Source organism: Populus trichocarpa, chromosome 5, assembly GCF_000002775.5.
Source record: "Populus trichocarpa isolate Nisqually-1 chromosome 5, P.trichocarpa_v4.1, whole genome shotgun sequence".
Classification (NCBI taxonomy): Eukaryota; Viridiplantae; Streptophyta; class Magnoliopsida; order Malpighiales; family Salicaceae; genus Populus; species Populus trichocarpa.
In genome coordinates this window covers 5,383,738-5,410,543 of record NC_037289.2, presented here as the reverse complement: position 1 = coordinate 5,410,543, position 26,806 = coordinate 5,383,738, and the positions used below count along the sequence as shown (strand labels likewise).

General features: G+C 34.0%; 4 protein-coding genes across 8 annotated transcripts; 1 reads left to right on the top strand and 3 right to left on the bottom strand.

The window, feature by feature from the left end:
- Positions 1-2,484: 2,484 nt before the first annotated feature.
- Positions 2,485-4,281, bottom strand: LOC7477102 (cytochrome P450 89A2). The gene has a single exon (XM_002306289.3). The coding sequence runs from the start codon at positions 4,243-4,245 to the stop codon at positions 2,722-2,724; it is 1,524 nt and encodes a 507-aa protein (XP_002306325.2). The 5' UTR covers positions 4,246-4,281; the 3' UTR covers positions 2,485-2,721.
- A 3,840-nt stretch (positions 4,282-8,121) lies between these two features.
- LOC7477101 (fasciclin-like arabinogalactan protein 21) lies at positions 8,122-9,784 on the bottom strand. The gene has a single exon (XM_002306288.3). It carries the CDS (start codon positions 9,761-9,763, stop codon positions 8,435-8,437), a length of 1,329 nt encoding a protein of 442 aa, XP_002306324.1. The 5' UTR covers positions 9,764-9,784; the 3' UTR covers positions 8,122-8,434.
- A 2,270-nt stretch (positions 9,785-12,054) lies between these two features.
- Positions 12,055-14,351, bottom strand: LOC7486317 (L-ascorbate oxidase). Its single transcript, XM_002306287.4, has 4 exons — positions 13,881-14,351; positions 13,576-13,788; positions 13,285-13,470; positions 12,055-13,189 (listed from the first exon to the last, which is right to left on the bottom strand). Exons 1-4 carry the CDS (start codon positions 14,271-14,273, stop codon positions 12,227-12,229), a joined length of 1,755 nt encoding a protein of 584 aa, XP_002306323.2. The 5' UTR covers positions 14,274-14,351; the 3' UTR covers positions 12,055-12,226.
- Positions 14,352-22,692: 8,341 nt separating this feature from the next.
- LOC7496507 (uncharacterized) lies at positions 22,693-26,646 on the top strand. Of its 5 annotated transcripts, none has more exons than XR_002981637.2 (3): positions 22,693-23,896; positions 24,856-24,993; positions 26,230-26,646. XR_002981637.2 is itself a non-coding variant. In XM_024600368.2 (3 exons), the coding sequence occupies exon 1, from the start codon at positions 22,802-22,804 to the stop codon at positions 23,891-23,893; it is 1,092 nt and encodes a 363-aa protein (XP_024456136.2). In that variant the 5' UTR covers positions 22,693-22,801; the 3' UTR covers positions 23,894-23,896; positions 24,400-24,434; positions 26,326-26,646. The 5 variants fall into 5 exon arrangements, 4 of the variants coding, with proteins under 4 accessions (XP_024456136.2, XP_002307110.3, XP_024456135.2 ...); XM_024600368.2 differs by lacking the exon at positions 24,856-24,993 and adding an exon at positions 24,400-24,434 and having other exon boundaries at positions 26,326-26,646; XM_002307074.4 differs by lacking the exon at positions 24,856-24,993 and adding an exon at positions 24,400-24,434.
- Positions 26,647-26,806: the final 160 nt, after the last annotated feature.

Below are 26,806 nucleotides of genomic sequence, written 5' to 3'. Positions count from 1 at the left end.
AAATATACAGAGACATTTTTGTGCCTGAAAATGGAAACAACCTCAGTTCTGTTCGCGTAGGATCTGATCAATCTTCTTGTGTTCCTGTGAGGTGAGTAAAGGTTGAAAGTTTTGTACGAGGATGATGGGAAATCTGTGTATATTTATGCTACTGATGAAATTGGTTTTTGTTTTTCTCAGCAACCAATCCTCCACAGCAAATTTTGAGGCATTGTCTCATGGGACTAATAATGTAAACGCAAATCCTTGCAACAACATGGAAGAAAGCAATATGAACAACTCGACCAGTGAGGTCTTCCCAACTTGGTACCAAGCTTTCACATCATTGTCATCAACTGATCTCCTCTCTGCCTTCAGCCTCCAGCCTCATTCCCAGCAGGATGCAGTAAAGGTTCTCCCTCTCTTTAGGCATCTTTGAAATTCTATGTGATACTGCTAAAAATGTATAGCTAAATTTAAAACCTATTTTTAGTGGCTATTTCATAACAAGAACATATAAACTTCTCTTGTCGGCAAGACAATGTTGCTGGTCCAGGCTTTACTTCAATGTTGCAACAGCCACAGGCAGAGACCACATCAAACTGCCATCAAATGCCTCTACTACTGCTGACCAATGTTCAGAATATGAGAATAATGATATAACACAGCCTAAGGTATAAAATGCTTCACTCCAATAACCTCTTTTGGGTGGTTAAATAGCAGTGTAAACCAGAAATTTGGGTGATCAAATTTCGAGGGGACATGCAATTTTCCTTTTCTTCTTCCTGTTTCTTCATGTAGGAAAGGAATATTAATGATGTGTGTATATTATGAGCTCATGGATTTGTATGATAAAGAAGGTAGAAAAAACAAGGATTTTCTCTATATCATATGCCCTAGGTAGACTTCGGCAAAAAAGAAGAAGAAGAAGAAGAATAAAAACTTGTTACAGATCGAGGATAATTATTCGTAGAAATCTGCTTGAAGTTGATCATAAAGAGGGTCTGTGTGTTTCAATTGGGTCTGAAGATACAGTCTTGACTCCTATATCCGAGAAATATTATCGATCTCATGCTACTATGTTCTTTTCTTTTTCTGTGATTTTCAAATATAATCCAATATTTGACCATAATTCCAGCAAGAGCTATTTCTTTTAATCACTTAAGAATTGCATGTTATAGAACCTGAATTAATGCGAGATCTAATCTCATGTAAAACTTTTTAACAACAATCTAAACCATAGCCATGCCGATGCGTTTATTTATCCGGGGGATCTTATAGAGTTCATCGGAAGAAATGCAATGGCGTAGCGTGTAGAAGTTTATTTTTCGAAACTAGACGGCAAAATTCTGAATAGTTTAGAGGGTCGACACCTTCAGCTCTCTGTATAAACAGTGGTGATATCAATATTCTATAATATCAACAAAGAATCAAGGTTCTATACGGCTTATTATCATTTTTCTTTCTAAAAAATCATATTTTCAGGACAGTATTTTTTAAAGGGTCAACCATGTAAAGAATTTTTAGGCCAACATCAATAGACATCCCGCCAAAACTCTGTGACACAGCACCATCTCATGCCTCTGTTTTTAAGTCCGGTGATCTGTTTTTAGGCCAACATCAATGAACATGTGTTTGAAAATGTGATAATAATTATTTTTTAAAATAATTTTTAGTTGAAAATATATTAAAATAATATTTTTTTTATTTTTTAAAAATTATTTTTAATATAAGTACATTTTAATGATTTAAAAATACTAAAAATATATTAATTTGATATAAAAAAAGGTAAAAAAATTTAAATTTTTTTAAAAATATTTTTAAAATATGAAAACAATCAAGCCGTGGAAACTGTACAACTAATAACTTTTTAAAAAACTCAATGTTTTTAATTAATAATAAATAATAAACTAACTGGCCAGCTGCGAGCACCCATGCAGCCATTGTAGCTGTATATTTCTGCCTTGGCTTGGACAACCCACTGTCCCAGCCCCAATGTCCTGAGCATTCCGTCGCTCGGCCTCGTATCATTCGTGCCAACATACACCCAATGCTAGCGAAAGTCTTCGCACGTTGCCTACCGATTCCATGCCCGTATTGAGCAGCCAATGTATATGGCTTCGTCAAGGCAATGTGCTTTTGTTGGCGTGACAGAGTTTCTGAACTCTGACACTCACCTAATATGATCCGAATCAAGTTATACAAGTTTTTTTAAGAAATTCAACAAGAGGCCAATATATGGACCTTGCGGCAGGTTAGGGATGACCCTCTTCCAATTCTTAGATCCCCATCTTTGTTTTTTTATGGATGTAATCTCGTAATTCCTTATCTAATATGATCCCTCGCGCGGTTTTGAATTCAATATATTCTAGAGAAATCTTATTGAAAGTTAGATGTCTTCTGTTTTTTCCCCTTTTTTCTTGGGAAAAAGACGCTTAAAAGCCCCCCAAAAAAACCCACAGCAACCCGGCCAGAATAAACATGCATACAGACACACAGCAAGCATAACACGAACAAAAAACCATTAAGGTAATTAATTAAGTAACAGGATATAGACACTATTGGTCAAATAAAACTTAAACAATAGGAAGATCATCCTACAACGTAGGGGCATTTGGCTTGGAGCCATGCTTAGCAATTCCTTAGCTCTAGTGAAGTTATGTGCAATATTATTGTCCAAGCAAATAAAATCAACCTTAACGTTTTTATCAAAAAGATAGAGAAAGAAATCAAGCTGATAATTTATTTCAACCTTGGGCATATTTGGGCCTGCAATGGATTCTTCATCACTACTGTGAATTCCTCCTTCTCAGACAGATCAACATCATCTCCATCCACAGCCTTCCACTCAAATTTCCAAATCAAATTAGCTACAAAATACTCCAAATGAAGCATAGCTAAACCATAACCAGGACAGATTCTCCTCCCAGCCCCAAATGGCATCATCTTGATCTCTCTACTTCCTGTTATATCAAATGTTTCCCCTCCTCCATTAAGAAACCTTTCGGGCTTGAATGCCATAGGATCTTCCCACACCTTTGGATCCCATCCCATTTCAGCTACCATGAAATTTATAGTTCCATCTTTTGGTATCACATATTTATCCAACACTACATCTTCACTCACCGCATGTGGCAACACAAAATGGCCGGGTGGGTGCCTCCTCAGCCCTTCTAGAATTATTGCTTTTAGATATGGCATCTTTTGCAATTCATCTTCTTTTATATTCTCCTCCCCATCTCGTACAACCCCTTTAATCTCCATGAATAGCTTCTCTTGAATCTGTGGGTACTTAACCAGATTTGCCATGATCCATTGCAGTGCTGTTGAAGTAGTATCTGTTCCTCCGTTAAGAAACTCCGAGCACAAACTGACCATTTCCCCTTCCTCGAGCTTTCTTTTCTCTTCCGGAAGTTCCAAAGACAATAAGGTGTCAACATAGGACAGAACATACTCATCTTCATGCCCTTTCTTGTCCTCTTTACCTCTTCTTATCCTCTCTTCCTTTGCCTTCTTTCTCGCTCTTATCAATGGAATCAAAACATCTTCTTGCAATTTTCGGAGGCGAAACAACTCATTCCAACGCTTGCGCAACACAATCTTCGTCACTCTTGGCCAGCAATTGAGTATATTGAACTTACCGATATTCACAAGCATATGTCGCAGTACTTCCTCGATTTTTTCTATCTGGCTTTCATCAAGCTTGTCACCAAAACACATCAGGACTAACAGGCAAAACATGGCATATTGAAAATGCTCCATCACACGAACAGGACGACCGGATTTCGCTTCGGACTCGAAGCGATTCTGGAGGATTTGCAGCACCCAGTTGCGTGCATGAGAGTAAGATTTCACGCGCGAAGGGTGGAGGATTTCGGCCATGAGGTTACGCCGCAGGAGTCGCCAAGTTGGGCCATAAGAGGAAGAACTGATATTAAGCTGATTTCTAGTAGCAAAAGCTGGTGGACGGTCCGCGTAAACTGCACCTTTATGTATTAAAGCCCTATGAGCAAGGGCGCGATCCGCAATGAAGATAACAGGGCGAGTGCCAATACGGAGGGTAACCATTGGGCCAAACTTGGCATGCAGGGACCGGAGGATGGGCTCCAGTTTGAAGGAGGACAAGCGGAGCCATAGTAAGTTGCCGATGATAGGAAATGTTACAGGACCTGGAGGGAGTTTCTTGGTTGTTAGGAAATTGTTGAAGATAAATTTCAAGAAGAGAGAGATGGAGATGGAGACAAGGATAAGCAACCAAGTTTCCATGCTGAAAATGAAAGAGATAAGTTTCAGCTTGTTAGCGGTGAATAAGCGTCTATATAAGGTGACACGCCCCTTGTTAGAAGATGCTGGAGTCAGTCAAGTTTTTTTTTTTTTTTTAAAAAAAAAAGGAGACAATTTTTATTTAATTATTGAATTGCGTTGAAATTTGGTTAGCGTGTTTTACATAACCGGTTTTCTATAGGGTTAATTCGTTATTCTTAATTGAGGTTCGGATGACTTTCAAATTAAATCTAGAAGATGTCATTTTAAGGTTTTTTTTTCTAATTATTTTTGAAATATTGTTTTTAATAAATTTAAGAATTATATTTAATTTAAATTTTATTTATTATGTAAGTTTCTTGTATTGCCTTATCTTTGAAAAATAAATATTTTTTCTAATTAATTTTATTTTTTTAGAATTCTTATTTTACTGTTCTATATTATTATGTTTTTTCTTTATTTTAAAGGAATATTTTTTTCAATTTTATTTTTTATATTTAGCACGAGGGTTTTTTTATATAAAAATTATAATAATTTCTTAACAGGTGAAGATTTGAATTGGGATACGTTTTTTTTTTTTTTTAATCGTGGAAGAAAAAATCGATCTTTTATGCTAAAAATGGGTGATAATCATACGTGGCTAGTTTTGATTCTGCTGGAATACAACGTATTACGACACTTGGCGGGGAGTTGCTGATTATTAATTCACTCTAAACAACAAGGTTGGTCCATGAAAGTTTATCCAAAACTGAATAAGTGTCCATTTGGCAGTGGCCAAATAGGAGGAGGTTAAATTTCAGTTTTTTTTATATAATTATTATTATTTTTAGAAGGTTTAATATGTTGTTGTTAAAAATAATTTTTTAATATATTAAAAAGAAAAACATGAGTAAAATTATCATTCGCAAACATAAGGCGTCCCAATCTCCTGTGGTAACTTTTAGAATAGTTTACTTGTTCTTAATTAGCAATATATAATCATGTTGGACTTTTGTCATTAAGGGAAAGACCCCAGCAAATCAGTACTTAAGAGAAGATTATAAAATCAAAAGTTAACATCACTTGACAATTAGATTAACGTGACACGAACGTGGTGTTCACGACAAGCAATTTAATTTCTTAATTGGTAGTTAAAGAGTAAAAATGGAGTCCAATTTACACCACAAGGCACTTCCGAGATCATTTTATTTCTTAGGAATTCGACCCTCATGGAGTAAGACTTGTAACTTGAAAGTCATATTGATTTAAATACATATAATTATGATGATTTGACTGCTAATTTTTTCCCCTTTCGTGGTTTCAAACTCTGATAAGGTACTTCGTCTATTATTTTACATGTGAAGATAAAGATTGGGTACGTATATCAACTTATTCTAATAAAAATTATATGAGAAATAATTAAAATATATTTTGTTGACTGTAAAAGTAATTTTTAATTTTTGTAAATATTAATGTGAAAATGACAATATAGTTCATATGTTGATATTATATTTATTAACATTAATGGCAAGAAAAATATATATTATAATTCTGAGCGGTAACTCAACTTGTCAAGTTTTGGGTTTGTTCTCTAATGATCACGAGTTCGAGTCCTCTCAGGGCCATTGAAGACTTATATGATCGTTAATTTTAGGATCCGTAGGATTAGTCGAGTTATGCGTAAGCTGGTCCTGACATCCATATTAATTGGAAAAAAAAAGATTTTGCAATTATTTTCTTTTTACATTTTTGGTCATATTTTCTTATTATTCATTTTTTTTTATGAATGTCACCTTATGTAGTCCTATACTAGTTGTGTGACCCATTCGCGGGTCATATATTTTTATTTCTTATATATATATATAGGTTTTTTCAATGCATTTATGTGGTTTAAAAATTCTAAGTTCAAATTAAAACTTTATTGCATATATATAATCAAATAAATCGATAATTATATGTGCGAATAAATAAATAAAAAATTATTAACAATACCAAAAAATAAAACTTGAAAAATCGAGAGAAAAATATAAATCAAAATATTTAATCTTGAAAGACGAGACATCGGTTGTGTTTGCTAAATTTTTTATTAAAATATTTTTTATTTAAGCAAGCGATAATAGAAATAAAAAAATAAATTAAATTGATCAAATAAAATAAAAAGAAAAAAAAATCATGCAAGGCTGCACATATTAGAAATATTATCTAAAAATAAAAAAAATATTTTCAAAAATAAATTTCATCCATACAAAAGATAAAAAAAAAATTATAAATGAATAAAAAAAACTCTTCAAATTTAAATGCATAACTAAAAAATAATTATCATTTAAAAGAGGCTCTTCAAACAAAATGAAAGAGAAAATGGGTGCTAATTTAAATATAAATTAAAAAAATAGATAAAAAATCATAAAAGAAATAATGAATTTTTTAAAATAACTAGATAAAAAAAGGAAAAGGCCATAAGGGTTGGCTTGACATATACAATTTATATATTCATACAACAAATTTCTATAGAAAAAAATTATAAAACAAGTAAACACCCAAACAAAATACATAAACTACAAAAACATGTAATAAAAATTAACATTTTAAAATTGAGTTCAAACAAAAAAATGAATAGTTTTGTCTACTTGATATGAAGAATTCTCAATAAAATTTAAATTAGAATACAAATATCGACACACTGAGTGTTATGTTAGCTGAATTTATGATGAGTGGTTGATTTGTGCTAAAATGAGGGGAGGGGTATATATGAGTTTATTGCAAAGTTGGGAGGAAGAAGAGGAAATGGAGGAGTAAGAAAGAGAGGTCGCTCGTTTGCCCATAAATTAAATATTATTAACAGCATTACGAATGAATTTCACGATGAGTTAAATCTTTTGGTAATTTTATATGTATAAATAACATATTATTATATATTTTGATTTTTTTAATATTTTTTTTCTTATTGTAATTCTCTCTATATATACCGAATGAATATATCTGTCGGCGTTGATCGATGGATATAACGAGAGACTATTTTATTTGTAAAGTTCATTACAATCCACCAATAAAATTTTTTTTATGATGTTTCCATTTATATTTGATAATTTTGCTGGCAGTCCTGGAATTGTAGCTTCATTAATTATTTTAATGGATCCCATCATCTTGAACAACCTTCCTCCTATCAATTGAACATACGAATTATACACACTTGTATGTATGTATATTAATAAAATATATGCAAACATTTTAACAAAATAATCACACCTCAATATTTTTATGGTTTACGTAGGCTAATTTCACCTCAAAATAATTTCTTGCTAGAATACATACCTCTAACCTAGCTATTATGACGAAAGCCTATGAAGAACCAAATTTCTTAACATAACAAACGTATTTATCGGGAAAAAAAAACACATTTATTGTCTTCCTAGCAGACCAAATCATTTGAAACTAAAATAAGAAAAAAGGTTTAGAAAAATGACTAGAATATATAGGAGAGGAGATATATTCTTTAATTAACCTGTGCTACGTTACACGTTAATTTGTCGCCACTCTATAGCACCATGAATAACCTTTTCTACCCTTCAAAACACCGTAAGAACGACTTTGAATTGCATTTCTTATGATCACATCTATCTCTGCAAAGACTTTTATTTACATGCTCCCTAAATTACTACTAAAATCCAACTAATTAAAAATAAAAAAACATATCTACACGTATGCCACCATGCTGGACATAAAATAAAAATAAATATAGAAAAAAAAAGTTTTCTTAACCGATCTTGTTCTCTCTCTAGAAGTCTTTTCCTCAATTTTCATTATATGTACATAGATTAAGCACAAAATGGAACCATAGTTAACAGCCACGACAAAGATGAATTTTTAAAACTACAAAGACAATTAGCACTTAGCAGGCAATTGAGCCAAGCACGAAAATAGATTGAGATTCATTGGCGACTACTAGATAATAGGCCCATAAAGAAGGGTGGACATACTCATACAGTAGGCCCAAACAAGTCCTCTTTCGTAGCAACGCTCACCAAATTTCATAATACTACTCATGAGACTGTCTCGCTTGGCCACTGTCCATTAACTACAAAGCATGGCTAAGAGAACACAAACAAACAAACAGATCTTTCAGCTAAAAAACAGACACTGACTGACTATTGACTAACAGTGGGCAACAAAAACTACCAATCCAAATAGGACACGTCACCATCATAACAAACATCTACAGGCCATGGTGATCTTCATCACTCCGCACCACCACAGATGGCTTGACCTGAGCTGGCATAGGAGGCACCGTCCCACAGCTACCGTCCTCCTCAAAAACCGCAGAACAAGCACCATCTTCCGCTGCCACTATATTCTGTCCTTCACCACCAATGCCCATCATCTCATCAAAAGCAGCAGCAGAAGTGGGATGAATCCTTGGGAAAGGCAAGTAAACAGCATGAACAACTATCTTCAAGTTCCTCATCACATCAGGCACCTTAACTCTCACATAGTTGATCCTCATCGGCACCGCGGTATTGAATCCAGTCAATCCACCAGCAGAAGTAACCACCAAAGCCTGACCTCTCTCTAGCGTAGGCAAAGTAGCTCCCACAGGAAGCCTCTCTAAATCAGCAGTGCTCAAGTAATGATTAGGCACAATATGGAACCTCACGCTGCTAATATACCCATGCGATCCAGAGAAGATCGACACATCATCAAGAGCAAACACAGTCATATTAACCAGATTCGTTAGCTCAGGGTACTTCACTCTCATTGCAAGAGAGAGAATCGTGAATCCATTACTACGCAACCTAAGCATTGCATCACGTAACATCAGACGCATTATAGCAGGCTGCACCAGAGTACCGATACCCTGTTGATGAGTAGTTGAGGTCACGTGAGGAGTCACGCCCTCTTGAAACGGAAAAGAAAGAGAGCTCAATCTCTCAAAATCGCAAGAGAATGGAGAGAGTGGTGCAATATAGCCTTGGATGCCATGAATGATTAAGACACCGTTGTTGAAGAGATCAGGATGCGTGATCTCTACGCCTCCTATGAAGACCTTGACGGTGGAAGGAGTGGCGGAGTCGTTTTTTAGTGAAGTGGAAGTGACGGTTATACAACGGCCAGGACTTAGCGTTTCGATTTTGGTACCGAAAGCGAGTTTACGGAGGTAATCGATGGAGAAGAGACCGGGTACGATGTGTTCGTGGAGGAGGTCAGGGATAGAGCAAGAGAAGCAGGTACGGAGAGAGGAATCGGAAGGAGCGAAAAGAGTGGAAGGACCTGACCAGGCCGTGGTGGTGGAATCAGCGGGGAGAGATGGAACCGCCATGGCGAGTTGAGTGAATCCTAGGTGAGAGAGGATTGGCGCGAGGAGATTTGTGTGTGAGGAGAACGAATGGTCGTGGAAGTGATCGGAGGTGGAGATTTGTGGTTGTGGTGATTGCGGAGAGAGATTTGAGCTGAAAGTGGTGGTTTCTACGCCGTCAATGGAAGTGGAGGAGATGATTATGTAGAGCGAGAGAATTAAGAGAATAGAGAGTTTCGGAGAAGACTCCATTTTGACGACAGAGGGAGAGCGATGAATAGTGGATGTAAAGGAGAGGGAGAAGGTTGGGGGTATTTATATTGGGAATCTAGAAACGGTTATGGTAGCGCGTGACGGGAGCGTGGCGTTGGGGATTGGGAGAGGGCGAGCGAATGAGTGTTGCGTGGAGTTGCTGGTTAGTTAGAGTGAGAATGTTTGGGTATGGTTAAGTTTGGCGGGAAAGTTGAAAATGGGGATCTCGTCCTGGCGTTGATCAAGCTTTCTTGCATGATCAATTTCATCACAGGCTATAAACTGCTAGTGTTATGAATAGCTGGGTATCTATGTCACTCTTGCATAATGCCTCTTTTTGTTTTTTTCACTTGCGATAATTAAATAATGATTAAGGTACGTTTATTTTTACATTTTAAAAATATGTATTTTTATAAAAAAAATTATTTTTTTCTCCTCATTACTTTTTAGTATTTTTTTTATATTTTTAAAAATTTTAAATGAATATTATTTTGATATATTTCCAAGTGAAAAACACTTTCAAAAAATAACCTCTATCACACTTCCAAACACCCCTTAATATTATATATAATTGTATTTTTCTTTTTTTTACTTGAACTATTCAACTAAAAAACTCCAAAACCTACAAGTCCTTACAATTATAAATTACAGTTAAAAAAAACTAATTCTGAAGAGAAAATCATTGTGGATTTCTTAATAAATCATTTCTCACTAGAACAGTGATATATATATATATATATTCTCTTTAGTTTGTTTAAGTTTTTTTTAGTTATTATTTTTTTAATTTAATCCTTGCACAATATATTATTTCCACTTTCTTTTTAGAAATTATTTTAATCTCCTTGTTGTGAGACTCTAAGAAATAAAAAAAAGTCTGTTTGGTTGATATTCAGTTTTTCAAAAACAAATTCAGTTTTGTTGCTTGAAGAAATTTTAAAATGTAGGGACCAAGTTTGATGTAATGTCTAAAACAAAGAGTTTTTTTTTTAATGTTTATCACATGTTTTTTTATATATATTTTTTACCTTTAATATTTTTCCACTTTTCAATTTGGTCCCTTCAACTCATAATTTTTACTTTGTAGTTCAAGACTTTATTTTATTTATACTTCATTCTTTGAATTTAAAAGATAAACGACGGTTAGGAAAAGTTTAGATTTTTAATAAACTAGAAAAAAAAAAAAAAACGAATAGAAAGAGCAGGAGAGAAGAACACTATCGCAGGAAGAGCCACAAACCAATTCCAGAGAATTCAAATTATTTGGCCATTTATAAGTTTAAAATCAGTTTTCGTAGCTTTAAATTATTATTTTTTATTTATTTAAATGAGTGTTCAGGTCAGCTTGCATGTATCATAAATTTTAAATTATCTTAATAAATGATAACTACTTCCCTATCATTTATTAAACTGATATACAATAACTTTATTGTCATGCTAAAAAAGAAAACCATATATTATCTTTCACAGTAACATCAAATCCAAAACCATTTTTCTGCATTAATAAGTTTGATAGCTGCTCTCTCTTTTTTTTAAAATTATTTATTAACATGAGTGTTTAGACCAGCTTGTATGTATCTTGACTAATCTTATAAGTACTAAAGTTAACAATCATGTAAACCACCAATAACTCTAAAATTTATGAGACTCAAACTGGTGATTTATAAAAAACAAATCTAAAGTTTGACTAGTTAAGTTATATCTCTCAGAATTACAATTACATCTTAATTATGAAGAACTCACCCTAAACAAAAAGTCATTTGTTTTCAATTTCAAGACATGATCTTTCTCTTAAAAATTCCAATCTTTCCTCTAAAAAATCAAAAACATATAATATCAAAAAATTACTGATTTGTTTATAAAAAGATGATCTGCCATGTATAAAAAAAAACATGTAACAGACAACAACGTAATAAAAGGTCTAGAAGTTATGGGGCTTAGTGATTGCTAGCTACTTACAAGGCTTTAGCTTGGTTAGGCCCATGTTTGTTATTTTCCTCTGAAATGGAGCTCGTAGCCGATTCATCTGGGCCAACACAAATGCATAAGGTTTCAGTTTTTATAAATTTAAACCTGTCTCGGGCCATCAAGAGTTCTTATGAGAAATTCTTCTCCTCTGGCCTTATTTTGGACTCAGATCCTTAGTATATTATGCCTTATTAACCAAGATTGTCCTTAATTGGGCTGATAACCCTTAAGAGCGATTAATTAAGTGATAAATCTAATAATTATAAAAGGTCGATAGAAGAGTCAAACACATCTCAATACTGAAGGGAACAAATACGGGGGGAAAAGGAAGGAAATGGTGTATATTTTATTGCAACAAAAAACTTGTGTAAATCTTTCTTTTGCTGGAGTCACAGAACAAGAAAATAAAACCAAGCCATTCTCCACGGCAGGATTTATCCAGTAAATTTCCCGAAGCCTCCAAAAGAATTGCAGTACAATAGTTTTCCTCCTGAACTATTATGGCTTGCGGAAGTGTTTGGTTTCACCACAGCCCATGATAGATGACGGCAATTTTCCTACCCTCTCTATACCTTCTTCAAATGTCACTCTCATGCCCATAAAGAAATGTGACTCGATGTGGCAATGGAATGCCCAAACTCCAGGGTTATCAGCTTTAAATCTTAAAGCTGTCCATCCATAAGGATGAACCGGTACCGTGTTCTTCATAATCGGATCGACCAAATTGTACTTTTTTGGATCATTAATTCGATCGAACTTGCCCCTTCCATAGCCTAGGACCCAAAAGTCATGTCCATGAAGATGCCATGGATGTGTCTCACTAACGTTGGCTACCATAGAGTTTGCATTTTGCAAAATAATATCCACTGTTGAGTTGAACTGAAGCCTATAGATGGCATCACTAGTAGTACCATTGCTGTCTTCTTGTTTAACAGAAATGTTATAATTTGCAAAATCATATCCTTCAGGAGGTGGGGTTTGGCTAAAGGTGTGAAGCAAATTCTCCTTGAGTGCAATCAGGTAAGGTGTATGAGGTAAATTGAAAGAGACATCATTGACTGACCAACGTCGAGTACCATTTACCTCATTTTGCGTGTTCAACAATACTATGACCCTGTCAGATGTGGCAGGAGGGGAATGTATGTGCCCTTTGCGAGCCTTAATGGCAAGACTTTGATTAAACCGAGAATCAACATCGTTCCAAAGAGGCCCAGATGGAGGAATCGTTGGAGGAGATCTCCGGGGATGGTTTGGATAGTAGTTGAAAATGGCTAAGCCTGGCGGAGGCGGAGTTGTGGAATTTCTGCTAACAACATTTGTAGTAGCCCAATAATTTCTTGAAGGGTATTGGTCAGTTTTCACTAGGACTGAATATGTCTCGCCAGAGTATATGAATAAATTCTTTACCACAAATGGCTCAACATAGTGACCATCAGCTTCAACAACAGTCATGTTGTGACCCTGCACAGGAATTATAGAAATGTTAAGCAATGGTTACTTTATTATTTCCCTGTAATAAGCTGTAAAACATAAATTGGCAGGGGCATGGAAAATACCTCTATTTGGAAACTAAGAGCTGATAAAGCAGTCAAACTACTAATCCTAAGCCGATATGTTTTTCCAGGGACTACAGTCATGGAATAAAGAGAGCATTCAGGATTTGTATTATTGCAAACATCAGCTTTCAGGGGTGGTTTGGCAGTGGAGCAGTTCAACCTTCCCTTTCCATGTATCAAAAGTGACTGCAATTTTTGTTGCAAGTAACAAGCTTAGTCACACGAAAGTGATGATCAAGACCATAAAGAACAGTAAAGATATCAAACAAGGCATTTAAGATAATTAAGTACCTGAGGATCCCCAACCCACTGGAAATCAATTGAGGACAATCCAGCAGCTTGTTCATATGTGCTTTTGTGATACCAATCATTGAGGATGATGCTTCGATCATAATCATACGCAAAGGGTTCGGATTTTCCATCGGGAAGCGCTACGCGAATCGAACCATATAGCCCAGCTTCTCTTTGCATTCCATAATGGGCATGGTACAGATATGTACCAGGCTGCATAGAGGAAACAAGAGGTTTTTATTATATGTGTAAGCTGACATTAACAGAACTCCAGCTATTATAAGTGCTAAGACTAGAGAACTCACCCTGTCAACAACAAACTTATATACGAAAGTGTCTCCAGGCAAAACTGGACACTGAGTCACTCCTTCAGTTCCATCAAACCAAGGTGTTCCAATCTGACGAATTCCATGCCAATGAATGGCTGTGTTCTCAGTTAACAAATTGTTCTTGACCTCAACAATAACTGTATCATTCTGCTGTGCAAAAATTGTGGGTCCAGGAGTTCTTCCATTAATTGTAATGACCAGCTTCTTATAGCAATCAGGGGATCTGTACTCGTACTTGATCTCCCATTTGTAATGACGAATTCTAGCCTCAGCAATTGGTATGTTTATCAAAGAAATAATGAAGAGGCAGAAAGCCAACAATTTCATCATGGCAATGCATTTGGATAGTGGAAGCTGATAATCTCTCATGCTTTTTCAAATTGTGTTCCTGTGGCTAGTCACCCCTATCTATATGAAATGAATATGTGATGGTCTCACTTTGGATCTCTGAGGCGCCCTTTTATAGTGCTGGCTGCACAAGGGCCTTTTCTTTTTGTAAGAATTAGTTTGAAAAGTTGAGTCAAAATATATCACGAACTGTTGCTGGTCCTCCGTAGATGGATTTCACAAGGACCTAGTGAAAAAAACGCGTAAAATCAAGAATGCCATCCATTGAAGTATCTTTCATAGAGGGAAAATACAAGTATATCAAGGGGTTCAATTAAAACCATAAAGGTGCAGAGATATTCTAGTTTTAAGAACTTTATAGCTCAAAGGTTCATTTCAATGGCATCGCAGGAAATTAAGCAAAGATTAAACTCGATTCGTAGTTGTACGTGTTCTCCATGTTTAATTTGAGACATAGTTCGAATTCTAAGGAAACCCATAAAAAAAAATCCAGCTAAGAAGAAATGATCTGCTTAAGACTTGTCAAAAAAGGATTAGTCTCCACATACAAACATCAGCATCAAGATACTTACGATTAAGAAATTACCGAGCCTTTTCTTATGAAAGAAACAGGTAAGATTTTCTTTTTATTAAGGTTTCATCTTATGATCATTACACCCTCATAATTTATTGTAATTATGGAATAAAAAGTGGGAAGGAACTAAGCAATAGTACAGACAACTTGGCGTGGATAAATCGATGTCACTAACTTGCAAAGGTAAAATTCTTAGTAACGAAATTGTCATAGTTCGCAGCTTACCCCGCGTTTTCTGTTTTGGAATTCTCCTGATTGACAGGCAAGCTATTTCTTGATTGTTGACTGTATAAACAAAGACCTTTCCCTTTATCTATGGTTTTTTCAAACTTCAAACATGGAAATTTATTGCCTATATCAACATGCAATTTCTATGTGAATGAAATAAGCTTCCGGACCTGACCATGTAAGAGCGCAGAAGAAACACCAAGCTAGAAGCATGCTGCAGTTTCCAGGAAAAAAAGAAGTTGAAAACACGAAAAGTTGACAAAGATTAAGGCCATGTTTGTTTCCCGGAATTCACTTTCCGAGAAACCACTTTCCAAACTTTTTTGTGTTTGTTTGCCATTAGAAAAGTTGGTCAACGGAAAACACTTTCCGGTCAACGGAAAACACTTTCCAGTCAAAGAAAAATTTGGTTTGGTTTCCAGAAAAATGTTTTTCCTTTTGGCGGTGTTTGTTTTCCGGAAAGTGGTTTCCGGGAAACCACTTTCCAAACTTTCCTGTGTTTGTTTGCCATTAGAAAAGTTGGTCAACGAAAAACACTTTCCAGTCAAAGAAAAATTTGGCTTGGTTTTCAGGAAAGTGTTTTCCTGGAAAATTTGGGCGGAAAACACTTTCCGGAAGTTGTGAAAAATTTAAAAATGTCATTATTTGCTGATTATATCAAATTTGATCCTCAAACTTTTAATTGTTATATATAATTTGTTTTGAATATTTATTTTTCAATTCCATCTCTTAAAATTTAATTTTTATATTAATTTTGGTTCTTATTTTTATAATTGCTATTTGCTTTTTTCTTATCATTTTTTTATTGAAATTTTTTATCTATCAAATTCGGTCCTCATTTTTTTTATTGTTACTTATTTTATTTGAAATAATTTATGAAATATTAATTATTATTATTTTAATTTATTCACCTTTCATTTTTTTAATTTTTTAGATTTGATCTCTATTATTTTGATTATTATTTATTTTATTTGAGATAATTTATGAAATTATATTTTTTTTCAATTTCATTCTCATTCAACTTTTTAATTTGTAAGATTTGTTCCTCATTATTTTAATAAACTTGAGAAAAATAAAACATTAATAAGTTATTTTCCAGCTTATTTTCCATGACATAACCAAACACTGGAAAGTATTTTCCAACTTATTTTCCATTACATTACACTACCAAACATTGAAAAATACTTTCTCAGAATTCACTTTCCTGAAATTTATTTTTCAAAAAGAAATTATTTTCCAGCAAACAAACGGGGCTAAATGATTTCCAAGACGCGGTCAACTTCGACAGATGATTGCTTGCTATAGTTCTTGACGTGTTATAAAAGTAGTGAATTTGAATTGTCAATTATTTCCATCGATCTCAGGCTCTCGTACGTGTTGTTCATATGCATGTATTATGGGGTGTCCGCTCCGGTATGATGAATATGGATAAACCGGAAATTATAATTTTTTTTTAAAGTTGTTTGACGTGTCTTTAGACAATATAAAAATACATATTTATTTTGTACAAGACTATTTTAGAGGAGAATTTTTTGTTCCATTAAAAGACATTAAAATAGGTGGAGCAAGCTTGTCTAATACCTTACACAAGTATTGTTATTTATGAAAGGATAATACTCTTTATATAAAATACATCACTATAGAAATCTGCCTATCTTTTCTCTCTATAAGAGAAGATCTATATGTATTCACAGGCCTTTTGCTCTTGTCTTACGCGCATTTCCGATGGTGACTCCTTAATTTATCATCATTGGTTCAGAAATGTTTTTATTTTGTTGAATTATTGATTCTTTCTTTCTTGAATTTGGTTTCTTCTGCTTGATTTTTCTTCTGTTTGATTTTTGTTGTCCATAAACATGCATGTCAATGACATGCAAGGAGGATGTTGAGAGAGGACAGGGGGGGAGGTAATGGAAGAGAAACCTTCGGTTTGTCTGGTTTCGAGGCAAATGGATATAAAAAAGCAGCAGTCTTTCATAGCAGGCAAAAGGCAGCAGAGAGATTAGATTTATAACTGTGCTTGTGGTGTTTCATATATACATTGCAGGTGCTTTCGTTGCTACTTTTTTTCATCCATAAAATATCTGGAAATTGAGTAGTTAAGAGGTGTTTTTTTAAAGTGGAGTAATGATTATTTTTTTAAGTATTTTTTACTTGTAAATATATTAAAATATATATTTTTATTTTTTAAAAGTTATTTTAATAATAACATGTTAAAGCGGTTTAAAAATATATAAAAGTTAATTTTTAATTTTCTTTTCAAATTTTATCGGATCTCCATTTAAAACGAAATAATAAATAGGGGCTAAAGGGTGAAGTACCACCACCAGTCAAACACTGAGGAAATATCTCTGCAGTTGCTGTCTTATTCTTGTCAGTAACTTAATTTGAAGTCAATATTCAAAGATGCTGGAAGCATGACCAAAATACTGATGTTAACGTAAACGTTGATTCTTATGCATGGAGGAAATATCTTTGCAACTTCTCTTGATTTTACTCTCAAAATAACTTCTCTTGATCTTTGTCTCATTCACTATGATAATTACAACGCAAGAGAGTACATACGGGTTCGCCGAAAGTTACACGGCGAAGCCGGACTGGCGGCTGTTTGAATTTGCAACACGGCTCTCCGGTCCCTAAACTCTTGAGATGATAACAATTTAGTCCTTATAGGAAAAGAAATTTGACTAAATCCTACAAGTTTCAATGATTTCATAACACCCTTTTGTCTAGTCATTTCGAGATTTATATGGAATAAACTGTTAAATCTCAAATTATTTCTGATATGCACCGTCAAAATCAGAACAATTGCTTACATTGCATTATTGGTTAATTAATAAAGAAATTAAGTTACAATAATGGAAAGAACAATAAGTTTATATGAATTATGGATGACAATATACTCTGTTTTTATGTCACATGACCATAGCAAGACTTGATCCTTCTTATTTATTTATTTATTAAGATCCAACCACACAATTGGGTAGGGGTGAGTAAAAAAACTGAAAAACTGATTAAACTGAAAAAACCAAAAAAATCGAATCGTAAAAAAACAGATTAAAATTTTAAAAAAACCGGCCGGTTCGGTTTGGTTTTATAAACAAACAACTGAAAAAACCGAACCGAACCCAAACGGAAAAAAACAGAGCCAAATCGGAAAAAAACCGAGCCAAAACAGGAAAAACCGAGCCAAACAGAAAAAACCGAGCCAAACCAGAAAAACCGAGTCAAACCGGTTTGAACTGGTTTTTGTCCTAAAAAACCAAACCGAATCGAAACCGGTTGGTTCGAACCGGTTTCAGTTTTTTTTTAAAAAAAAATTTCGTTTTGGTTATTTTTTTTATAAAAACCGAACCGAACCGAAAATAATCACCTCTACAATAAGGGGTATTTTCTAGATATCCAAATAAACTTTACTCAAATGAAGTAGCCATCGACCATACAATCATTAAAATATATTATTAATAATATTTATTAGCTCCAAATGTCTTGTACTCAAGACTAGTCCAAATATCAAAACCATATAACTCATTGGAAATGGCATATGCTTTCCTAAGTATGCATACATAGAATGATAGATAAACATTGCCTCTATGTGTATGCGATCCACATTGTATGATAGAATTTGATTAATAATGATGCATTGGAATTCAATACGCTAGGAAACTCGAGCTTTTAAACGTTTGAATAATAAATAATCACACGTTCATCTTAATCTTATCTTCTCTATAACTAAAGGCCGAGGCGATTCACATTTACTATAGAAAAAAATAAATGGTTTTTGGGATGAGTACTTGTTTGTGTAGCTTAGCTCCTTGTACATGCAATTTTCTAAGCGTCTGTTTAGAATTGTGATTGGAGTTATGATTCAAAATATTTTTCGTTTATAAATAAATCAAAATGATATTTTTTTTTATTTTTTAAAAAATTATTTTTAAGATTAATACATTAAAATATCTAAAAACATAAAATAATTAATTTTTAATAAAAATATTTTTTAAACCTTTTAAAAACACGGATTGGACGGTCCAGGTAGAAGAAAAATCCACAGAGAGGAATCCTGTGGACAACATTTTAGAAGAGCTAGATAGGTCCATTACAATTTCAACTTGGTGAAACAGAGTTGCTATGTTGCGATGACAAATCTTGCGAGTGCTCTCGTTGTGTTGCAATAGAAATGTTTTCAAAGTTAAAATGATTCCACACCTGAACTTACCAATTTCAGCACCAGCGTTGCAGTGAGAGCTCCGATTTTCGAATGCTGTTCAAGGCATTCGTGTCCTGTCAACGGATTAATTTTAGGTTATTTCCGTTGTCTCCATGTAATCAGGAGGGATGGCGACAAAGCAGCTCATCCGATCAGGAGAAGCTTCGGTTGCTTGAAGTTACTGGACAAATTACGCTCATTAAGGATTTGCATGCACTCTTTATCCAAGATTAACGAAATTCGTAGATAAATTGTAGCTCATCAACTAACTTTAATATTTCTTTTTTTAAGAAAACTTAAATTTGAATCTCCTTTTTCGTTGAGGAAAAAAAACTCCAAAAGTTTATCGGATTTATAAACTAAAACTCAATATAATTGAGATACTCGAAAACAAAGGAATAATTACGATACAAGTGTGGAAATGTTACATAAATTATTTTTTACTTTCATACGGTTCCCCATTTTACAAAAGAATTTACCTACGAGGCTACGAACCCTTACCAAGTTGAGTTTCGAGATTTCATGAGCATTTTTCTCTTTTGTAGCCCTAACAATAATAATAATAAAAAATAACACCAATCATAATATGGATAAATTACAATATATACCGAGATTTTATCAATATATATTTTCCAAAAAATATTGGATTAAAAAAATATATGGATATAATTTTTTTGCATTCCCAAACGTGTTGGGCTGACATGCACCATTATTAAACGCATCCTCGAGAAGGCATGTTGGGTCTAGCACTGGACAAATTCATATGCTATTGGGTCTGGTCAAATCCAGACCTAAAAGTTCCTAGATGTGGCTAACACCAAACCCAAAAATTGTTAGGCGTAGTGCTGTCCAGCCCCCCGTGATTATTGGGTATGGCCAACACTAGATTCAAATAACGCTGAGTCTGGTGCCTGCCAGACCCAAACAACATATTGGTCTGGCAATGTGTGTTAGACCTAAAGTGCAGGTCTTACAAATGCTGCCATACCAACACCCGAGCCTGTTAGCATGCCAAGCTTAAGCGCAACCTGGGTCTGGCGCATGCTAGATCCAGACACCATTTGGGTCTGACAAATGTTACTAGGCCCTATAGCTTGGCCTGACGCTTGTTATCCGAGGGTGTCAAACCCGAGAATTTCCCGATGATTTTTATCATCGCACCCTGAGTATGACCAAATTCGCTACACCTATGGATACAAACATAATATTTGAATCTAGTGTCATCAATTCTATAGATTTTTATATAAAATCTTAGAGAATTTATTTCTCAACAAATAGACTTAATTAAACAAGTCTATACTCCACCAACATTATTAGGTGTATTAAAATCTCTCATACCCTACAATGTCTATATCTTTTTACTGGATAAAATGAGTGAAATATAACTCACAATACAACTAAAAATATTATAAAAGTAGAGTTACACTCCAGCTCCTCCTCTCCATAAATTGACAAGACTTATGGATTATAATACACTATGAATCCTTTAAAATAATGGTTCATAATCTTCATTCTCCATTGCATATATATTTGAGAGCATTTTTCTCTAGAATATTATTGTACTTTCTCTTTGAGAAAATATACTTAAACATTTAAGAGTCCTCACATCCATTAAAAGAAACATTTTGTAGCTGCTAGCCACAAACCACCTGGGCCAACCAAATACTAAGTATAAGCTATCAACCACTTTAGTCAAGGAGAATGGATGAGATTGTTATGACCAATTAATTAATTAATTATCCAATTCGAAAATTCTAATCCGGAAATTATATTCATAATCGTCTTGGATTTTTGGAATTTTATCATAAAAAATAAAAATAAATAATATATCATACAAAACAAAACAAAACGAGAAAATAAACTTTTTAATTAAATAACTTGTAACTGGTTTGGTATGGTTGTCATCAAGGTTGTCAAAAATACATTTTTGACATGACATGAAAAATATAAAATAAACTCGGATCGTAAAACGGATTGTAAAATCGTAAAATCGAAATGAATTTTTTTTACATACATAGTTCACGCACCTTAAAATACATGGTTCAAATAAAAATTCATACATAAAGAACTCGCAAAACTAAATCAGAGATCACAATTAATATACATGTGTCTACCGAATCTGTTGTTCTAAGTTATCCTCTTATCTTCTTTGAATTATTGTTCTAGATCTATTTTATATTTTACGAGTCTAAGTTGTATATGCTCACTCAAGTGAGATCATGCAAGAGGAAAACCTCTCTAGATTTTTAATTTTTTTGATTAAAAATCTTAATTCTTATATCCTAAAAATACAAGCTAATAAGCACAACATTGATCAAACGTAACAGTGAAAGTTATTTTATTTGTCTAAAATCATGACAAAACTAGACAAATTTGTCTAGTTTTGTATCTTAAAATTAAAAGTTTTTTATCCTTTTTCTTTTAAAAAGAAAGATCATTTTAGTTAGTATATTAAATATTTATATAATTAAATCTTTGCTTGTCAAAGATGTTTAACTAAAACAACATGATATTAACATGATTTTTTTTTTCTGGATATGTAGATATTTTATATTCAGATTGATAATGTGATGTATATTGTTTTTTAAAATGTTTTTTATTTAAAGATATATACAAATATTTTTTTTATTTTTTTAAAATTTTTTTAATATCAAAACAATCTAAAAATATTTTAGAAAATATACTTTAAAAAATAAAAAAGCTTATGGGCGTACAAATTACCATTAAAAAAATGGTTTCTTACACTTGTGCATTTTTTATTTTTCAACTAGATGAGTACTGTTATTCATAAACATTGATTGCGAAAATGAGTAACAATGACAGATAGCAATTAGTCACGTTTACTAATGATGGTGAATGACGTTACGGTTCAACTAGCCTCGAGGTTTTCCAAAGCAGACTAGTGTCTCTTGCCTCATGGTACACAGCAGACACACATTTGGGAGATATAGCCGTTTGACTATCTGACAGAAATTAGAAAAGGACACAGAGCAGAAAGTGTTTTTACCATTCTCTGTATAGGCGTTGAAATCGTAAAATGGGTAGTAAAATCGTGATTAATTTTACTTGATTTTATTAATTTTACTTGATTTTAATTTAATTTTATTAATTTTCGAGTTTATAAAATAATTCTGCATGATAAATATATATTACGAGTTAAATTACGATTTTAACAACCTTCTCTTATCATTTTCTTGTTTCTGAACTTCCTAAAACAAAATTAAAAAAAAAAGAGAATAAAGATATATGAATAACAATAAGTGACGTAAATAATTGTTTTTTTTTTTTTTAAAAAAATATCTGCAACCATACCACACGGACCCCTAAACACGGAGAATTGAAACTATTGATATCAATGGGCTTTTGATATCTATTTTTCTAGCCCGAATCCATTTGGTGTGAAAGATCTCTAGGCCTGACTTCCTTTCCTGTCCTGTCAAAAAAAAAAAAAGACACCACCCCCAAGACTCCCACAACAAATCTCCGGTAGCTTAACAACACCCATTTCCCATATCATCCATCCATCACCAGGCAGCAGCAATGGACTCCGACTCACCACAACCCGAACCCACACCAGTCCCACCCTCCACCGATCCATTAACCAACCAATTCACCTCCCTCAACGACCTAGCCCACGAACTGACCTCTCTCCAAGACCTAGCCAACCGCGGCTCCTGGCTATCAATACTCGACAAAGTCAATCGAGCTCGATCTCTCTCTCTCTTAAATACCCCACACGATCACCTCACTTACCTCGCTTACATCGTTCTCTCTTTCACTAAACTACGCCGTTTCCAAGAAGCCCAGACAGAACTCGATTCCCTCGACGATTTTAACAGTCACCATTACCGCTACGAAACTTACCCTAAAATTTACCCTAACCGGTCCGGTTCGATGGTCCCTTTCTCTCTCCGGTGGCTGCATGCGCTGCTCCCTATTAAATTAGGCAATCGTCAAGAAGGTTTAGATCGGTTTTATTTGTTACTTGATTTTGTACGTGAAAAACTGAATCGCAACGGAAACGATGAGTCAGTCAAAGTTTGGAGGAAGAGAGAGGTTTTTGTTGTTAATCATATAATTAATCAGCATTTGAGTAATAAGGAGTTAAGTGTTTGTTTGGATTTGATTAATGCTTTAATCTCTCGCGGGAATTTAGATCCTGCTTTGTTGTCGAAATTAGGGTATGTGCAGATGCAAATTGGGGATTTGGATGGGGCAAATGTGTCATTTGGTAAGGTAGAGAAAATGTCTAGTGAGAGTGAAGAGAATGAGTCTGGGTTAAGGAATTTGGTTAGTAGGAATAAGGCATTGGTGTATTTGGTGGGGAAGGATTATTTGTCGGCGGTGAGGGAATATGATGAGTGTATTGAGAGGGATGGAATGGATGTTGTGGCGATTAATAATAAGGCGATCTGTTTGATGTATTTGAGGGATTTGTCGGATTCGATTAAGGTTTTGGAGAATTCTCTGGAAAGAGTGCCCACCGTAGCATTGAATGAGACGCTTGTTGTTAATCTGTGTAGCATGTATGAGTTGGCTTATGTTAATCATTCGGATACTAAGCGGACACTTAGTAATTGGATTGCTCGAGTTGCTCCAGATGATTTTGATTCTTCTTGTACCCGGGTTTGAGAGGTAGTTTACATGAACTTCTTTACTTGTGTAGTTGTTTTGGGATGATTTGGATGTATGATTTTTACTTGCATTGTTGAGCATGTTCAGTTGGAGATGTTAGCTACTTCAAGAGACTTGCTCTTTTATAATGTAACTTGGATCTAGTACATTCAATTATATTGTTGATTTGAATCTTTTACTTGCTCATTTTGCATTCTCATCTTTGGATGTCATTTTACTGGCCTGTTCAATTTACAAAAATAAAAATAAAAATGTTGACGTGTCTCTACTCTTTAAGCATTTGGATGGTTGATTAAAATTAACGTCAGTAATGTAGTGTTTAGAGGAAAAAAAAACTTGAATTACTTCAAATCTTATCTTCTAATTTGAACTGGTTGTCGTAATTCATCTCATAAAGTTGGTAGATTCTTATTTAAACCAAGTGAAGAAATCATCAAGGCATTCTTTTTAGTTGATTAAGCATCGGAGCCTATGTTTATGCTGTTCATTACAATGTGTTGCAGTTTTGGACCACCTCAGCTTAAATTTCTGTTATAAGGTACGGAGCATAATGTTTTAGCTCTGGTTTTGAGTTTATGTTTGTTGTCTAAATGTGATAAGGAAATTTCAGAGGATTATAGTTGATTAGATGGTTGAAGTTGCAGCTTGTTGTCAACAAAAAGATAAACTTTTATGTGCTTTTGTTTGAATTACCCAGTTAGGTTTGATTCTCTAACATCAATTTCACAGGGGTATTTCTATAATTTTCATATTTTCTGGAAGTTTATAGGTCTCGATATATATTTGCTAGTCTTTCAAACATTAACTTTCTTGTTTAGGGTTTTCCTACTCTAAATATGAAGGTTGTTGTATTTTCTTGTTTAAGATTCTAAATTTTGTTAAATTAGAAGTTCAACTACATAAAGCTTTAGGAGACTGCTGAGTCCATAAATATTGATGCTTGTAATGCTTCATTTCAGGATCAGAGTTCATGAATAAATTATTTAGCAATTATGCTTAAACGTTGTGTGATGCAATCTTGGGTGTGACTCCTATGAACATCTTGTGATCTTAGGATCTTCTTCTTGGAGTAATCCCTAGAAACCTACTGCTATGATGTGGGTAGCTCTTTGCATCCATCCTCTATTAAATTTCAAACCTTTTAATTTCTATTCTTTTGTATCTTAGCCTACCATTAAACTCTTGCAAGTAGGAAATCAAAATTTGTCATGCATCTTGTAGTTTTTAGTTAGTGAACCATGAGAAGAAACAAAAATATATATATGTATATTTTATTTCTAGCATGAAATGCATTCAAGACTTTGCTTTGCATGTGCTGGTTCTGGTTATGCCTCATCATTAACGCCTTTGTATATTTCCAAGCTGCACTTTAGAATTATTTATATGTCAATTTCAAATAAAGCTACTATAAGTATTATTTCTTTTCTCTTCCTTGAGGCAAAGTAGACTTCACCCGGATGAAGAATTTCTTTTGAACAAAACTTGTTTATAATTTAGATTAGTGCATTGAGGATGGTTAAAAGCATGTTAAACGAATTTGTTTTTAGTTGAATGTAGTGCATTAATGTAGCATTTGGTAGATGAGACTAAACAATTAGACAAGACAATTCTAGCTGTTTTGGTGTCTGGTATTCATATGAGTCAAAACAAAATGTAACTTGTCATGTTCCACACTGAGATTTTTGTCCCAACTTCCATATAGGACAACCTTCACCTATGTAATTTTGTTCTGTCCATTTGTTCATCAAAACAAACAAACACACTCTAAAGGTGTGTTTGGTGAGCAAATGTGATTGATAATATGTGTCAAGGTTGTTTAAGGGGAGGTGGGATAGAAATTTGGGTATGGGACGGAACAAATTTTTTTCTTAATGTGTGTTCCAAACACCAATACAAGTAGGGTTACTTTCATATTCAGTCTTGTTCAGTCCCATGCGCCAAACGCTCTTTGGAGGCATCATGTCAAACTAAATCTAACTTGTATAAAAAAAATCTAGACTTATTGTTGGTATTACAAGACATAAATATGGCATAAAAAAATCGAAGTATATGAAGCAAATTTTTGTAAATGTTTTTAGCTAGCAATAATATTTCTTTTTTCTGTAATTTTTTGTCTCGTCTTGGTTCACCTTTACAAACTACAAGTATTTTAACCAACCAATCAACTAGACCCCTAGAACCTTTCCTTCTGATACTTTGCTGACTCTAAACCCCATAAACCAAGAACTAGCACAAGGTTTATTCTTGGAGACAGTTGTATTTTGGCTATTTTTGTTCTTCCTGTTCTTATATATGACATCAAATGCTTGAGTGCAAGTTTTTATATTTTGCAGATTGGACATAAACCCAGCTTGAATTGTCAAATTGTGTAAACTTAGAACTTTGGCTTATGATCTACTTTTGTATGCCTGGCCTTTTACTCCACACAGTGGGAAGCTCAGAGGACAAGCTGTCATAGTGCTTCAAGCTTGCAAGGAATGAAGTTGGAGCCATGCTGGTGAGTCATTTTTAGGCTAGTGTACTTGCTAAGAACAAATAAAAAACTGAGAATGAGGTTTTACACATCCAATGGTTTTGATGCTTTTCTATGTGAGATGCAACACCACTTTAAGATTGTATAATCTTGATCTTCCTCATCCTGATGTATGATTGGCAAAGTAATACACCTGTAAGGAGACAGTGAGATTTGCAGGACCTTAGTGCATAATAAGTCAACAAGAGAGCACCAAAATTATATTTTGGTTGATTCATTGAGGTGTTTGTATTTTCTCTTTAGTTAGTGTCACTTCCCTTTGCATCCTTTACATATTGGAAAAAAGAAAAACAAGTACAACTGTTTGTGATTGTGATTGTGATTGGATATTAACTTGCTTGCAAAGTAAGGAGTATGGTGTGTTTGAAGTTACTTGA

What these genes read in the sequence shown, in the direction of transcription:
- LOC7477101 (XM_002306288.3), bottom strand. Translation starts at nt 9,763, where the DNA reads ATGGAGTCTTCTCCGAAACTCTCTATTCTCTTAATTCTCTCGCTCTAC.
- LOC7477102 (XM_002306289.3), bottom strand. Translation starts at nt 4,245, where the DNA reads ATGGAAACTTGGTTGCTTATCCTTGTCTCCATCTCCATCTCTCTCTTC.
- LOC7496507 (XM_024600367.2), top strand. Translation starts at nt 22,802, where the DNA reads ATGGACTCCGACTCACCACAACCCGAACCCACACCAGTCCCACCCTCC.
- LOC7486317 (XM_002306287.4), bottom strand. Translation starts at nt 14,273, where the DNA reads ATGAGAGATTATCAGCTTCCACTATCCAAATGCATTGCCATGATGAAA. An exon ending in ATAAGTTTGTTGTTGACAGG is followed by an intron (nt 13,789 to 13,880) that starts GTGAGTTCTCTA and finishes TCCTCTATGCAG; the next exon opens with CCTGGTACATATCTGTACCA. An exon ending in AGTGGGTTGGGGATCCTCAG is followed by an intron (nt 13,471 to 13,575) that starts GTACTTAATTAT and finishes CAAAAATTGCAG; the next exon opens with TCACTTTTGATACATGGAAA.